Below are 16,413 nucleotides of genomic sequence, written 5' to 3'. Positions count from 1 at the left end.
AGGAGAGAGAGAGAGAGACAGCGTGAGCAGGGGAGGGTCAGAGAGAGAGGGAGTCACAGACTCTGAAACAGGCTCCAGGCTCTGAGCTGGCAGTCAGCACAGAGCCCGACGCGGGGCTCGAACCCACGAACCGCGAGATCATGACCCGAGCGAAAGTCGGACGCTTAACCAACTAAGCCACCTGGGCGCCCCATACTTATAATTTTAAAATTACATGTTCTGTGGGTATAAAAGTTAAAAAAATACATTCCAATTTAATAAAAAATCTTCTAAATTTACATTTTCAAGCACTGCTGTGACTGCTACAATGATTATCTCGTAGATACACGTAGCCAAAATAAGTTAATTTTTAAAAATCAATAGCATGGACTATGCTGGCAAGATTTCTTTAGATACAAACGAGGGCAATTATAAAGTCAATGTTATCAATGTACTACTACAAATAAATATGTTTAAAGCACAGTTACTTCGTTTTAAAAAGCAGAAAATAAAAATGCATAGAATAAGTAAAGATTTTTGAAGTGTAAATCACTAGTGCAGAAATCTGGGCACTTAATCCCTTAAGAAGTTAGAGGATTTCAATTTAAAAGATGACTTCTCACTAGGGATACTTTGACTTTCTGTGAATTAAAAAAAAAAGAAAGTCTATTATTTTAATTCAGATGCTTCTAGTGTTTTGGTTCAAGTGTTTCTACAGAACTCCTCCTTTAACTTAAATATTCTTTCCCTGAAAAAGACATTTGAAGCTAATAATTTTGGCCTCATGACATATATATAAAGATACATGTGATTATGTAGCCCATTCCTCCCCTCACTCTAACATCTATCCATATATGCACTTATAAATATACACATATTTCAGGATTATAAAAATATTTAATTTTTATAAGCTTAAATAATTACTGAATGTTAATACAGAATACATTAATATTTGTGTAATTTTACTTTTATTTATAAAAAGGGTTTTTATAGAGCAGCATTTGCATTGCAAATGAAATACGATCAAAGGATGTTGCAGTGTACATGGGCGCACACCGCAAGCCAGACGGAGCAGTTACCACGTTCCTCTGAAAGAAACACCTGTTTTAGCTACAAAAGAGCAGTTCCTATGAAGTACAAAAACCATGAAGGGCTGATAACTTCTCTGAACCTTGTTTAAGTGCATTTAAAAGTTATCTCTAGAGAATTGGCCATATGTGTTACAATATCCACAAGTCCAAGTTATCTTTGCCCCAAGAAAAAGTATCTAATGAGATAAATAAAAATTACATTAATGAATAGTGTTTTTAATGGAATCACATGAACTTATTAGAAATTAATGGATTTTTTAAAAGTAAAAAAATAAAACCACTGTAAGAGGTATAAGAAAATGAGAAAGATTTAAAATTTAAAACATTACAAAAAAGCAAATAAAAAACTTTAATTTTAAACACTCATATTCAGCTTGTTTTTGTTGAGTTCACGCTCCAGATTTCCAATCAAAGTATCAATACTTTCTTGTAGATCTTTGAGATTGACTTTTCGGTCCACTGTAGACTCAATTGTCTGCATTGTCAAATATGTCTGAAATGTGTACTCTTCGGACAAGGGTATCGGCTGTTCAATCATTATATCTGGTCCATACATTTTGCTACAATGTTCTCCATTTTCTCTCTCTTCTGAAGGGACATCATCATAATCTACATCATTTAAATTTTCTTTTGTATTTAAAAAGTAGTTTCCTCCACAGCTGCTCCAGTCTCCTGCATACCGATTGCTAACTGGACTGTCTAATCTGGTTTGCCTCGGTCTAAGTATTCTTGATGAATCAGTACCACTTAAATTTAACATGCAAGGTCGTTCTTTCTTCCTCCTCAAATAACTTAGAGAAGACTTCTGCTCTGGGAACAAATTATCTGTTGATTCTTTGACAGTTAAACGTTGCACTAGAAACAAACAATAAATTTGCTTAGTCACGGCCATCCAACTGGTCTTTAAAAAACAGAGCTAAAGATAAGCCATTTAATAATCAACTACAAACATGCATTAAAACAAAACATGCACACTATTAAAAAAAAGCATTCCATAATTTTTTCTATCACCAGACATAATCAAGATTAGGGACAGAAGCTAGTAGAATGTTCAATGGTGCTAATTCATGCCATATCATAACATCCCCAAACAAATAAAATTTCCAACATTGATTAACTTTCTGCGCAAGTTAATTATTATCTAGCTGTAATTCAAACAGTAGCTAAGCTGGTAGCTTCTTTTAGATTAAAAGATACAGCAGAAAGCAGGCAAGGCATGTTTGTGTATAAACAAAAAACAAAACAAGAAGATCCTTCTTCTGCAAACATCTAAATGAGGCAAAGACATCTAAAGTGTCACTCTAACCTTTGTGCTTTTGTGCAATTCTATTAGCGGCAGTGTCAGAATTTATTTTACTAAGCAGCCCAAATTCCACTTTGATAAAATGCACAAATACTAAATTTGACCACTTGTTACCTGAGTTTGATTATACAGCATTAGCTACTAATAGTCTTCATTTATTGCCTGAAAATAGTACAGATATTTTATTTTCCCATTTTAATTAGATATCTAACAATCTCAAATAACATTCCTTATATTAAGATTAATTTCTTCTAAGAGTATGCATTGTGCTGGCCATGCAGATTACCACAGATACACATAACTTCATGACAAACCAAGGCTTCACTGCTTACCCTTTTGTGGATGTTGAACATTTATCTATGGTTCTTCTGTGTATAAAATGGACTTAAATTTTGAGGCACAGCTTTTGAAAACTACCCATAATACTTTTCTCTTTTTGCTTATTTATTCTACATTAATAAATGCCTCTCCATGTATACTATCTTTCACTAAGATACATATTATCAGTATGACTATATTATCAGTAATAACACACCCACTTTACACTCTCCAACATACAATAAATATTTATTTCCTACTGTACAAAATAATTGCAAAGTAATACAAACATGCATATAGTGCTAATTTCCCAGACTTAAAGTGATCTTAACATTTTTCAGGGGTGCTTGCGTGGCTCAGTCAGTTGAGCCTCCGGCTTCAGCTCAGGTCACGATCTCACGTTCATGAGTTCGAGCCCCTCATTGGGCCCTGTGCTGACAGTTCAGAGCCTAGAGCCTGCTTCAGATTTTTTATCTCCCTCTTTCTCTGCCTCTCCCCTGCTCACACTCTGTTTCTATCTCTCATAAATAAACTTAAAAAGGATTTAACAAAATATATTTTTCTGAGACCACATAATTTTTTGTATTTAGATTTTATTAAAATACTTGATATCTATAGGTATGTTTCTAACATTTCCACTTGTTTATATTTTTAAGATGGCTATTTATATATAATTATGAATACCTAAAATCTCTTGAGCTAAAATTTTCTGGAAAATAAAGGCCTGATATTTATTTTTTTAATGTTTTAGTTTTGAAGAGTGCCTGCAAGTGTGCATGTGAGTGGGGGAGGAGCAGAGGAGAAGGAGAGAGAGAATCCCAAGCAGGCTCTGTGACTCCAGTACAGAGCCCAAAGCAGGGCTCAAACCCATGCCTGAGAGATCATGACCTGAGCCGACATTTAACCAACTGAGCCACCCAGGCGTCCCTGATATTTATTTAAATTGATCTTTAATGACAGTATTAATATAAAATGCCCCATGCCATTAACTGATGCAACTGCAGAATAAATATCTGAATTTTTCCACTGTTTAATTATTCATATTCCTTTTTCTACTCTAGCTGCTAATCTCCACTAAGTCTCCGGGCTTTTCTCCCTCATTTTCCTGCTATTCCTGTTCTTAGTGCTTAAGTGTCATGCCTGTTGTTTTCGTTACAGTACTTTGCTAACTTTGAAGTAATCTGGTTTGTGATCCAACCAAAGTAAAACATTTTTTTTTCTTTTTTAAGTAAGCTCTATGCCTTGGCAATGTGGGGCCTGAACTCATGACCCCGAGATCAAGAGTTGCATGCTCTACCGACTGAGCCAGCCAGGTGCCCCAAAGTAACATACTTTTGACTCTGTGGATAGAGCTTGTCTGGTCCTGCTCCCATCTTCTGACATTCACCTGCAAAATCCAGGTTTATTTTGTTGCCAATTACTTAAACCAAATCCCTAGTCAAACATTATTGTTGTATATTTTCTTGGAAAGGATTTAAGAAACCAGCTATAATGATATTTTATATCTTTTAGACTAAAAATTCAATTTCTGAAAAATCAACTTCACTGACTTTTTAAACTACTGATGGTAGAATGCTTTCCTATTAAAAATGCAGAGAAAATAGACAATTTTGACCCCAAAAGAAAAGTTCTGGTTTTTCTAGCACTATGACTGTCCATCTTCAACAGAATAAAACTAAAAATGTAATCCATAAAGTTGCTGAAAATGTTTCAAAATGCAATGTACATACTAAGAATCCTAATTTTCTTGTCTTGTTTTCTACTGGTGGATTTGTATTTTCAACCCACCTTATTAGCCTTTTATCTATAGTATAATTTCCTTGTTTAATAGAATATATTGAGTGCCTAGTTAGTGCCAAGCACTGTCTTAGGACTTTGGTGTGTAAGGGTAAGCAAAATTTAGTCCCTGACCTCATACAGCTTAGTCTAGTGAGAAAAATGAAACAAAAAGGAATAGGAAAAAAATGATAGCTTCTCCCTCCCCAAAAAAACTGGACCAAATTTACTCATCACAGAAAATGTGATACAGCAAACAGCTGGTCTTGGAGTTATACTCACGCTAAAGCTGTTTCCCTTCTGTAAAGAGAAAGAGTGGCCTATCAGTAAATTTCAATATTCTTCGTAAAACGCAACAATTTATAAAAATCCAATACATATAAAAGATGAAAGGAAACTGTTTTGATCAAAAGGGAAGTGTGTTTCCATTTTGTTCCCTCACCTGCTGCCAGTGGCTCCAAAGCTGCTTCCAAAGAACCTCAGGGCTTGGCAGAAGACAATCTGAAACACCACTGGCAGGATGATTTTCACTTTCAGTGCCAATATGCTAGGATTCTAACTGATCACTTTGAAGATAAGATGTTTCAAATGGAAAGCTCAAAGCAAATTTTATTATTGTTCCAAATGAAAAAACAAAAAGTAACACAAAAAAGTCAAAGTAAAAACGAAGGTGGAGGGGGGAAACGTGGAACCAACTCTTTTTACCTCCAGAGTAAGGGAAATTCCAAAAGAAACATAAGTAAGCTATGCATCGCAAGCAAAGTCAAACCTGCTATTTAATGCATCGAGATGAGCATTTACTGAGTTAATACGCTATGGTTCATTCTCTGTACAACTATTAACTTTCTCAGGCACAGTCACTGCACTGCTTCTACTTGATGTCTCCCTTTTCTTGAATCCAAAAGCAAATGATTTAGAGGGCAAAACTAATTGGTATTTACTCTCATCTTTCTGCCCTTGGTCTGAGGTACTATAACTAAAGAAAAATACGGGATATAGAAAAGGAGGCAGATGTTTTTTTTTAATTGAAGTATAGTTGACATATAATGTTATATCACTTTCAGGTGAATCAACAACTCTGTACATTACACAGTGCTCCCCACGATAAGTGTAGTTATCATCTGTTCACCAACATTATCACAATATTGTTGACTATACTCCCTATACTGTACTTTTCATCCCCGTGACTTTATTTATTTTATAACTGGAAGCCTGTATTTCTTAGTCTCCTTTAACAATTTCACTCCTCCCCCCATGCCACCTACTCTCTGTATTTATGAGTCTATTTCTAGTTTTTTTGTTTATTTATTTGTTTTGGTTTTTAGATTCCATATGTATGTGAAATTATATGGTATTTGCCTTTCTCTGTCTGACTTCTTTCACTTAACATGATTCCCTCTTGGTCCATCCGTACTGTTGTGAATGACAAGGTCTTCTTCTTTTTTTTTTTTTTTTAATAGCAGAGCAATATTCCACAGATGGTATATATGCCACAACTTCTTTATCCATTCATCTACTGATGGACACTTTAGGCTGCTTCCATATCCTGGCTATTGTAAAGCTGCAATAAACATACGGGTACATGTATCTTTTCAAATTAGTGTTTTCATTCTCTTCGGGTAAATACCCCATAGTGGAATTACTAGGTTGTATGGTATTTCTATTTTTAATTTTTTGAGGATCCTCCACAGTGTTTTCCATAGCAGCTACACCAATTTACATTCCCACCAACACTGCACAAGGGTTCCCTTTTTTCCACATCCTCACCAACATTTGTTATTTCTTCCCTTTTTGATGCAGCCATTCAGACAGGTGTAAGGTGATATCTCATTGTGGTTTTCATTTGCATTTCCCTGATGATGAATGATGCTGAACAACTTTTGGTGTGTCTGTTGGCCATCTGTATGTCTTCTTTGGAAAAAATGTGTATTCAGGTCCTTAAGAGCAGTTATTATTTTTAAGTAACATTAACCTCTGATACAGAATTAATGATAAAGAAATCAGGTTCTGATAGTAAACTGTGTTTATCTCCAGGTAAGCAAGTTTTCACTTGTGATTAGAATGAAGATGCTGATTTCCCAATTCCTGATATTTATTAGAATTAAAGTAGTTGTAGGAAAAACTATAGGAGACACATTTAAAACTTTACCCTGAGAGATCCTTATGTTGGGCACCAAATGCAGAAATCAAACAAATTAGTCAAAGAATCTTGATTCAGGATTTTAAAACAATTAATAATATATACAAATTCAGTTAAAAGATAAATTAGAAATGATTTTTAAGCCTGTGTTTGAAAGAAAGCACAAATTTTAATTTTCCAAAATAAAAGGTTAACATTTTTAATTCACTTTTTAAAATCAGATAGATGTATTTTAAAAGACTAAATCAAGCATTTCATTGCACTTTGGTCCATCCTTATAGATATCATTAAAAGAGCAACAAAGAGCTAACTTTACACAAAACACTTTTCTCACTGCTTTTGATGCTTTATCTGCAGAATCTTCACAACCCCGAGGTAGGCACTATTTATAGGGAAGCATACTGAGGGGAATTAAAGTATATGCCTGGGCCACAATCTGGATCTGAATCCAAGCCTGACTCCAGGGCCCAACCACTTTTACCACTATATGCTACACAGAGCTCCTAGGTACTTTCATGTTTGGTACTATGCAGGGTAGGGAAGGGAAGCAGGGGTTACTGCAGGATTAGAAAAATTTGGAACTTAAATACAGCATTAGAATATCTAATTAAATATGTATTCCTTTTAGCTCTGAAACTATAGAAGAGATAGAGTAGGAAAATAATTGTCGGCTTTTAGTTATTGCCTGGAACAAGGGATGGATAAGAAAGATGGAAAAGATCAAAGATAACTGTCATGTCAAGCCTGGGTAATTTGAAGAATGACCATGAATACAGTAATGATGTCAGGAAGAAGAACTGAATGAAGGAGTAAAATGAATTCTGCTTCATACCAGTTGAACTAAAAATGAGAAGACTAAGAAGTTAATATTTACAGAGTACCTAATATGTGACAAGAGCTGCACTGAGCAGCTTACATACATAACTCCTTATTTAATCCTTCTATAAGTCCCATAAACATATTATTAAGTCCCTATGACAAAAGATGATACTGAGGCTGTAAGATGTTAAAGAATTTGCTAATAAGTAACACAGCCAGGATACAAATCCTGATCTGACCTAGTCCAAAATGTGTATGTTGATCTATATGGCTATAATATCAGCAAAAGCAAAAAATTTAAAAGGAAAAAGCAAAATCTAGAAAATATTTTCTTCAATCATATATGGGCAGATTTAGTGATTAGCTAATTCCAACACTCTATCCTTGAAAGAGAAAACTATTTCCACAGAATCATTTACCTGGCCAGAGTTGAAGTAAATAATGAAGAACTTCAATATGTTTTTTGAAATCCAAAGCAGTTGCAAGTTCTTCTGAGTCAGTAAAGACTCTGTTGTTATGGGTGGAAGTCTCTTGCTTCTGACTCAATAATACTGGTCCAAAGCACACAGCCAAATTCTGGCAAGTCATTTTATTCACTTCATGATAAGAAGCCACCAATTTCAAATGATCCAACAACATCTTTAGGGTTGCCTAAATTAAATTACATTTCATTTAATAAAGTTATACACAGGGCCAAATTCAAGGACACAATTTATAGCAGAAAATATAAACAGACATTCTATTACTTTTCAGAAGGGGGTTTCAAAGATTGGACCCTTGGGTTCCAATGACATACTTTGATTGATTAGATGGTTAAAATGTATAGTCTTTATAAAAGGCTCATGAATGCATTCCAAATTTCAACTGGAGTCCCTAGGAAAATATACATCAACGTTTTCCTCTCTTCCCTCCTCTAAAATGAAAACAGCAAAGGCTGTGATAGAAAAGGGATTATGTAAGAGTGTTTATCTTTAAGAACAGATAAATCTTCTAGTCATAAGTAGGGGACTACCAACCTTTTTTGTTTTAATGTTTTATTTACTTCTGAGAGAGAGAGAGAGAGAGAGCCACCCAGGCACCCCTGGGGGACTACCAACCTTAAACCTAGGAAGCCAACAATTTCCAACATGGCCAGGGTCTATTATGATCCAGATTAGGAAAAAGGCCAGTGTGCTTAACTAACAAACACCTTAAGTAGACAAACCATGGAAAAAAGAATAGAATAGCTAGAGATAAAAAAAAAGAAAAGAAAAGAATAATTTGTTGAAAAAGAATACTTTTTTAAGAAGTATTTTTATTTGTTTAAGTAATCTCACACCCAACATGGGGTTTGAACTCATGACCCTGAGGCTCAAGAGTCACATGCTCTTTCAACTGAGCCAGCCAGGTGCCCCAAAAAAGAATCCTTTTTAAAACCTGAAGAAATAGTAAGGGGTAGAAGGTTATTTAGGTCTAATCAATTACAGAAAGAAATGTTTTTGAAGTACTGGCTGTGATCAATCATTTAACAAATAAAATGAGAGTATACAGGGGCGCCTGGGTGGCTCAGTCAGTTAAGCGTCCAACTTCGGCTCAGGTCATGATCTCACGGTTCATGGGTTCGAGCCCCACATCAGGTTTGCGCTAACTGCCAGCTCAGAGCCTGGAGCTTGTTTCAGATTCTCTATCTCCCTCTCTCTCTGACCCTCCCCTGCTCATGCCATGTCTCTATCTCTCAGAAATAAATAAAACATTAAAAAAATGTTTTTTTAAATGAGAGTATAATTTCTTCATAATTGTATTAAAGAAATGAATGCCAAATAAAACTGTAATTTCAAAAAGTTATTAAAAAAGAAACAATCAAAATGACATATTTCTAGAGCCAAAAGTGAAAAATGGATTCAGTGATCAGAAGGTCATTAGTAACCTTGGCAAAAACAAGTCCAGAAAGATAGGGTAGGGAGCCAGATTACAATGTGTTGAATAGCCAAGGGTGGTGAAGAAATAAGGACAGCCAAAATAAATATTCTTCTCTTGTTCAGCTGAGAAAGAAAGGAATGAAGAAAGAATGAAAGTTAGAGAAGCCTGTAATTGGTATTTTGAAATCAAAACAAATCAAATATATGAATCATAAAAACAATGTAAATAATGAATATCTATTCCTCTTCTCCACTCACTATAAATTTCCTAACATAAATGGGATTGTACATATGTTGTCATCTTAAGGCTACTTTCAGCATACTGTGCTGTGACCAACAACACACACACACACACACACAACCACACCTGCCTAAATATCTTAGGTTTAATCTCAATAGCAAACCAAGAAATATAATTTAAAATATTTTTTGTCTGCTAAATAAAGATGAGCCCAAAAATGCCATTGTTATTGTCTCTTTTGAAAAGTAATATGAAAATGTATTAAGAGCCTTTGAATGTTCACATCATTTTTTTTTTAATTTTTAAAAAATATTTTATTTATTTCTGAGAGAGAGAGAGACAGCATGAGCAGGGGAGGGTCAGAGAGAGAGGGAGACACAGAATCTGAAACAGGCTCCAGGCTCTGAGGTGGCTGTCAGCACAGAGCCCAACGTGGGGCTCAAACCCCATGAACCATGAGATCATGACCAGAGTCGAAGTCGGACGCTTAACCAACCGACTGAGCCACCCAGGCACCTCGAATGTTCACATCATTTAAATCAACAATTCTACTCTAAGATTCTATTCCAAATAAGTAACTCTAACTGAAAAGAAATCTCTGCATACAAATATATACAAATAGGCTCAAAACCCAAATGTTATACAAAAGAGAATAGTGATTAATTATATCAAATCCACTCAATAGAATGTTATACAGCCTTTATAGAAAGGATGCTAATAGCATGAACTTTAGGGCCAGAAAGACCTATAAATTCAGGTGACAGACTACAGCACTCATAAAAGCTATAGAACTTGGGCAAGTGATTTAAATTTCCAGACACTCATTTCTTCACGTGTACGTCAAATGACACAATTTTACCTTGCATCAAAGAAGGAATATTTCTACTCTTTCACTCCACCCTTCTGCTTCTGCTTACCTCTTTGTAGCTGTTCCCTTCTTTACATCCACAGGAGTAGTACTTGCTAATCTAATTGTACTGAGCACAGCAAAGGGATTTAGAAGGGAACAGCAAAGGTGAATGAAGATATGGGACTTAATATTTTCACACATTTACTCTTGCCCTTTCTACCCTTACATGATAAGAAATATAGGCAAAGTTGGCCTCATCTGGACAAGCCCAGCCATCTCTCTTTTATTTTCTCTTTTGTTCTAAGGAACATCAGCTAAACTTAGGCTAAGACTGGTTCTGTGGACCCAGCTACCCTTCTATTTCCTCTGGTCCTGAAGATACTGGTCCCAAGATTTAGACTATAAGGAGGCAAATGGGAAGAGGCAAGAAGGAAAATGATGATGGTGGTGAGGGTTGCTTAAGTCTTACACAGAAACAGTCACCATTTTTTTTAAATACTAAAAGGAAATAAACTAATACATTAATTATTGTTGCCTTTGGATATTGATAATTGCAATTTTCCATTCTTCTTTTCCATATCTTCTCAATTTTTCTATAATAAAGATATTATTTTAATAACAAGGTTATTATTAAAGGAAGTACCTATGCCTAGACTAAAATTATAAACAGAAAAGATAAAATTGTCATCTAGATTTATGCTGTTTAAATCTAGCCCTCAGTAAAGACACAGCTTAAACTCATAAGTGCCACAGAGGTGAAATACCTGAAAAACTATTTGTAGCTCTGGAGCTAAGTGTATATTTATTAGCTGGCTTTCAGGGAAATGGTATACCGCTGATGCTTACCCTCTCAACATCAGGCAGACAATCGAGCAGGTCAACAGTATACTTAGAGTCACTTGGGTCGTTCTCACATCCACTTGATGACATTTTCAAAGGGTTTTTTGCCATTGCATCTATTACAGCCTCATAAAGCTGCTTTGTTATCAGAGGAGAAGGAAGTTCTCTTAGATAGTCCTTAAGAACACCTTTAAAAAACAAAGACACAGATAGCAATTGGTCTTCAGAATAAAATAAAAACTGTGGTGAATTATTTTAATTGAAATATTGTTATAATTAACCTTTTTAAAAATTTTTTAAAAAGGTTTTACTTATTTTTGAGAAAGAGACAGAGAAAGTGTGAGCAGGGGAGGGTCAAAGAGAGAGAGGGAGATACGGAATCTGAAGACAGGCTCCAGGCTCCGAGCTAGCTGTCAGCACAGAGCCCGACGCGGGACTCAAACCCACGAACCGTGAGATCATGACTTGAGCCAAAGTCAGACGCCTAGCCAAATGAGCCACCCAAGTGCCCCTATAATTAACCTTTAATGTTCTGAAAATAATAAAAGCAACAACAAATAAACTATTAAAACAAAATACTACCATTTTGTATTCTTATAAATTACCGTGGTAATTGACTTCTTGTTTTGAAAGCATGCTAAAATAATTTCCAAGTATCATACACATTAGGTTTGTTACTTATAAGGTAAACAATTCGCAGTACATATACTCTATTGATTCTGGCCCTCTATAAATGCATATAAAATAGAAAACATATAAAACAAAAGTTGAGAAAGCAAGGCATACTAATATTTATTGTAAATTATTCCAATTACATGGATGTTTAATTTCTAGACTTTTCATTTGATAAAGAATACCAACTGTCCATGAACAACATGGTGTTTCATAATACTGTGTTGTATATTTGAAGGTTGTTCTGTTTATTTGCTGATGAGAAACAGGATTCTCCCTTACACTGCTTTGTAGATTTTGGGGTTGTATCCAAAAAGAAGGATGGATCAAAATACCTGCTTGAATAAACTGAAATCACATCTTGCAATAGATTTTTAAAAGTGGGGTTGGGAATTTTGATAAATTAGGGGTAACTTATTTTGGGAAAGGATAAATTTAATATGTTTTCTTTTTTCTTTTTTTACTTAAGGCATAACTGATATACAAGAGTAAATCCTAAAAGTTCTCATCACGTGAAAAAAAATTCTAACTATGCATGGTAATGGATTTGGAACTATGTAATGTTAAGTAGACTTATCATGCTGATCATTTAATAATATATACAAATATTGAATCGCTATATTGTACACACGAAACTAATATAATGGTATACAACAACTACACCTTGATAGAAAAAAAGTGGTCCAAAGGACTTGCAAATAAGTGAGCTATATAAATACATTTCTCCTTTAATATTTTTATGTGTCTTAAACACATTTACAAGTGGTTGGATAATCTCAAATGCTTCAGCATTGTATGAGAGGAAAAAAATCATTCCTAAAATCAAATAAATAAAACCAAAAGCCAAGAACAGACATCATCACACTTGTCACTCTAACAGGAGAGAAGGAAGTCAATTCCAAACACACCTCAGTGGTTATGAACTAAGAGAGATCATGTATGGTAGAGGAAACAGGAAACGGTGATTTATGGATGTTACATAGAAGCAAGGTAGGTAAGGCACTAGCTAAAACCTACAATATGATCACAAGGGAGATTAGGTGATTTTCGGATACCAAAAATCTAAAAATAAACAATATCGATTCAGAACATGCTCTCAGCTAAACTGAGAACTTAGACTGCTTTTTGTGGTTATCCCAAATGATTTTATGAATTTCATAATTTTTATATGCCTGACTGGTATCCATGAAATAACAAAAGTACAATCCCCATCCAAAGAAACACATATATTATACTTACTGAAAGGCTCTACTAAATTGATTATTTTCAGGAATAAAACTATATACTCTTTCATTAATTAAATGGTGGTTTGGTAAAAATTTTTACAGAGTTGTAATGATTTATGGTTTTCCATGATATTTTCTTAGGCCACATTCCACAAATTACAGCTTCCCAGAAGTTGTACAGTACTGTGTATAATGCTTTACTATGATAGCATTTTCATTTTAATACCAAAATCAGGCTCAATATGGCTTTCACATTTATGTGAAGCAAAATTTATACTTTATGTAGTTTTAAGACACTGATATCCTAGTGTCTCATTACCTGTAATCAAAAGTAATTACACACTTGTTGAAAAGTAAATTATGTATCGAATAAGGAAACTTCAGGTTGTAGTAAAAGGGAAAAACAGTAAAGAAAAAAACTGTCTTTTTGATAAGACTTTACGGAACAGAATTTGTATTCAATCAGAAGGACTAACGACCTTTTTAGGTGATGAAAGCAAAAGAAGCAAGTGGAAGTGTTAGATCTCTTGTTTTTTTCATCTAACAGTGCTTATATTGCAATCTCAACTAGGTACTTTGCATTAATATGAACTACATCATCTTTTTTTTAATGGAACCTATTCAAAAATCACATACTGCTAGATAGGATATTGAAATGACTGGTGTGTAATATTTTTTAAACCTTCATTTTTTGGTCATCATAAATTTCCTTTAATTTTCATTTTCAGTAGGACTTCATTTGGGGTTTACTGTCTATGAAGCCAGTATAAAGTTTTAGAATGTAGTAATTCTGGATTCCAAGTCATTTAAGATGAAAAATGAAATGTGAGAGGTGCCTGGGTGGTTGAGTTGGTTAAACATCTGCCTTTGTTCGGCTCAAGTCGTGATCTCACACAGTCATGAGGTTAAGCCCTGTGTCAGGCTCTGTGCTGCCAGGCTGACAGCACACAGCCTGCTTGAGATTCTCTCTCTGTCCCTTCCCTGCTCACTCTCTCTCTCTCTCAAAAATAAACATTTTATAAAAAGAAAAAGAAAAATGAAATGTGAAGTTACTTAAGAAAACTAATTTTCTTCTATAATGTCTAAGTCTTCATCATCCTCTTCATCATCATCTTCTGCCTGTTGATCCTTTCTTAGTCAGCAGTGACTACCTGTTCTATTTCACATACACACTTAGTTGACAGTGATCTCTGAAGAGCTGACTTTGGATTTGCTCTCACAATATCTAAACAGGATGAATAATCTGGTTGATATGGACAATTTCGGAAAACTTCTAGATCTTCATCAGTGTTTTGTATATTTTGGCAGGTAGCAGTGCAGACCTTTAAAGCTTTGCCATGAAATAACATTTTAATAGTGATAAATTCTGAAAATATAGTCTTTATGTCCTTTATTTTCTCCTTTACAAAACTGCCAATAGTTTCCTCCAGATGACAAGTTGTTCAGGTAGCATCCACTGTAGTTCTCTGCAATTAAGTTTCAGCCTTATAAAACATTTTTTTAAAGATCAAAAGTCAGGGGGACCTGGGTGGCTCAGTCAGTTGAGCATCTAACTTTGGTTCAGGTCATGATCTCACAGTTTGAGTTCAAGCCCCATATCAGGCTCACTGCTATTAGTGCAGAGCCCGCTTCTGATCATCTGCCCCCCTCACTCTACCCCTCCCCCACTTGCACTCTCTTAAAAATAAACAAACATTAAAAAACAAACAAAACAAACAAAAAAGGTCAAAAGTCAAAAGATACAATAATATGTCAATCAGATGGGTTTTGCTGATGTGTTCTTTCTGAGTTAACTGACTGGCTTTCCAGTTCTTGCTATAATGTTACTTTGAGGTTATCCCATTTTATTTTCACAATGGTTCATAGCTTTCAAAGGTTCAACTACTTTGAAGGTTTCAAGTCTGTCAACCTTCATTTGTTGATAATACTCAAGTTTGGCAAACTTATCTGCAAAGATTTTTAGGCCCTGCTTTCTTCCTTTCTCTCTGTTTTTGTCTCTCTCTCCGTCTTTTCCTCCCTCCTTCTTTCCTTCTTTCCTTTCCTCCGTTATTTTTTCAGGCCCTGCTCTAGACCTGGGCTCCCTGTAGAGGCATACAAGTTGATTTCATTCACCAGTTTTTTTTTTTCTTAGTTTATTGTCAAGTTGGTTTCCATATAACACCCAGTGCTCATCCCAACAAGTGCCCTCCCCCATGCCCATCACCCCCTTCCCCTCTCTCCCACCCCCAATCAGCCCTCAGTTTGTTCTCAGCATTCAAGGGTCTCTCCTGGTTTGCCTCCCTCCCTCTCCCTAACTATTTTTCCCCTTCTCCCTCATGGTCCTTTGTTAAGTTCCTCCTACTCCACCTGCACGTGCAAACATATGGTATTTATCCTTCTCTGCCTGACTTATTCCACTCAGCATAACACCCTCTAGTTCCATCCATGTTGCTACACATGGCCACGTTTCTTTCTTTCTCATTGTCATGTAGAATCCCATTGTATACATATACCACATCTCCTTGATCCATTCGTCCGTTGATGGACACTTAGGCTCTTTCCATGTTTTGGCTATTGTTGAGAGTGCTGCTATGAACATTGGGGTACAAGTGCCCCTATGCATCAGCACTCCTGTATCCTTTGGGTAAATTCCTAGCAGTGCTATTGCTGGGTCCTAGGGGAGTTCTATCGTTAGTTTCCTGAGGAACTTCCACACTGTCTTCCAGAGGGGATCACTGGCACCAACTTTCAATCCCCAGATTTCCAGCTCCTATTAAGTCTTTTCAGCATGATTTTGCAGAAATGATGGGGGAAAAGCAGTGACTTTATCTACTATCTCCCAATTAATATTCTAGACAGAGTCGGGCAACGGATAGCAATGACAGACATTGGTAAGCAGCAGCCATGGGCAATCATTCTCAGATCTATCGAATGGCAAGACTAATTCAATATTGAAAGTAAGAAAAAAATGAAATATAAAATTATTAGCAAACCACAGTCTTGTCTTAGGATCATATAAAACCAGAATCCATTACATATTCTCCAACACATATCATTACTGATAAGGTTAAATGGGTGAGCAAGTGGTGGTTTTATTATTTGCTTCCTCTGTAATGGGCAAGAGGTTTTAAATTATTCCAAGAGAAATCCACTTTTAAAGGGTGTTTCAGGGCACATGGCTGGCTCAGTCAGTTGGGTTTCCAACAGTTTGTGGGTTCGAGCCTTGAGGCGGGCTCTGTGCTGACAGCTCAGAGCCTAGAGCCTGCTTCAGATTCTGTCTC

General features: G+C 35.5%; 1 protein-coding gene and 1 pseudogene across 2 annotated transcripts in view; both read right to left on the bottom strand.

Annotated features, from left to right (window-relative positions):
• Positions 1–212: 212 nt before the first annotated feature.
• SYDE2 (synapse defective Rho GTPase homolog 2) overlaps positions 213–16,413 on the bottom strand; it is a 53,590-nt gene continuing 37,389 nt past the window's right edge. The window contains exons 5-8 of one of the 2 annotated variants that reach the window (XM_039246942.1): positions 11,262–11,443; positions 7,846–8,077; positions 2,488–2,535; positions 1,839–1,925 (exon numbers count right to left, since the gene is read on the bottom strand). In XM_039246942.1, coding sequence (XP_039102873.1) covers positions 2,525–2,535; positions 7,846–8,077; positions 11,262–11,443 — 425 coding nt within the window. In that variant the 3' untranslated portion in view covers positions 1,839–1,925; positions 2,488–2,524. Of the gene's footprint in view, positions 1,926–2,487; positions 2,536–7,845; positions 8,078–11,261; positions 11,444–16,413 lie in introns of both variants that reach the window. The other variant, XM_039246941.1, reaches the window with a different exon arrangement.
• The window catches only part of LOC120241659, a 3,455-nt pseudogene continuing 1,257 nt past the window's right edge, over positions 14,216–16,413 (bottom strand).

The sequence above is a fragment of the Hyaena hyaena genome, unplaced genomic scaffold (genome assembly GCF_003009895.1).
Source record: "Hyaena hyaena isolate Hyena2069 unplaced genomic scaffold, ASM300989v1 scaffold_286, whole genome shotgun sequence".
In the NCBI taxonomy this organism is placed as follows: Eukaryota; Metazoa; Chordata; class Mammalia; order Carnivora; family Hyaenidae; genus Hyaena; species Hyaena hyaena.
This window is presented reverse-complemented; position numbering and strand designations above follow the sequence as displayed.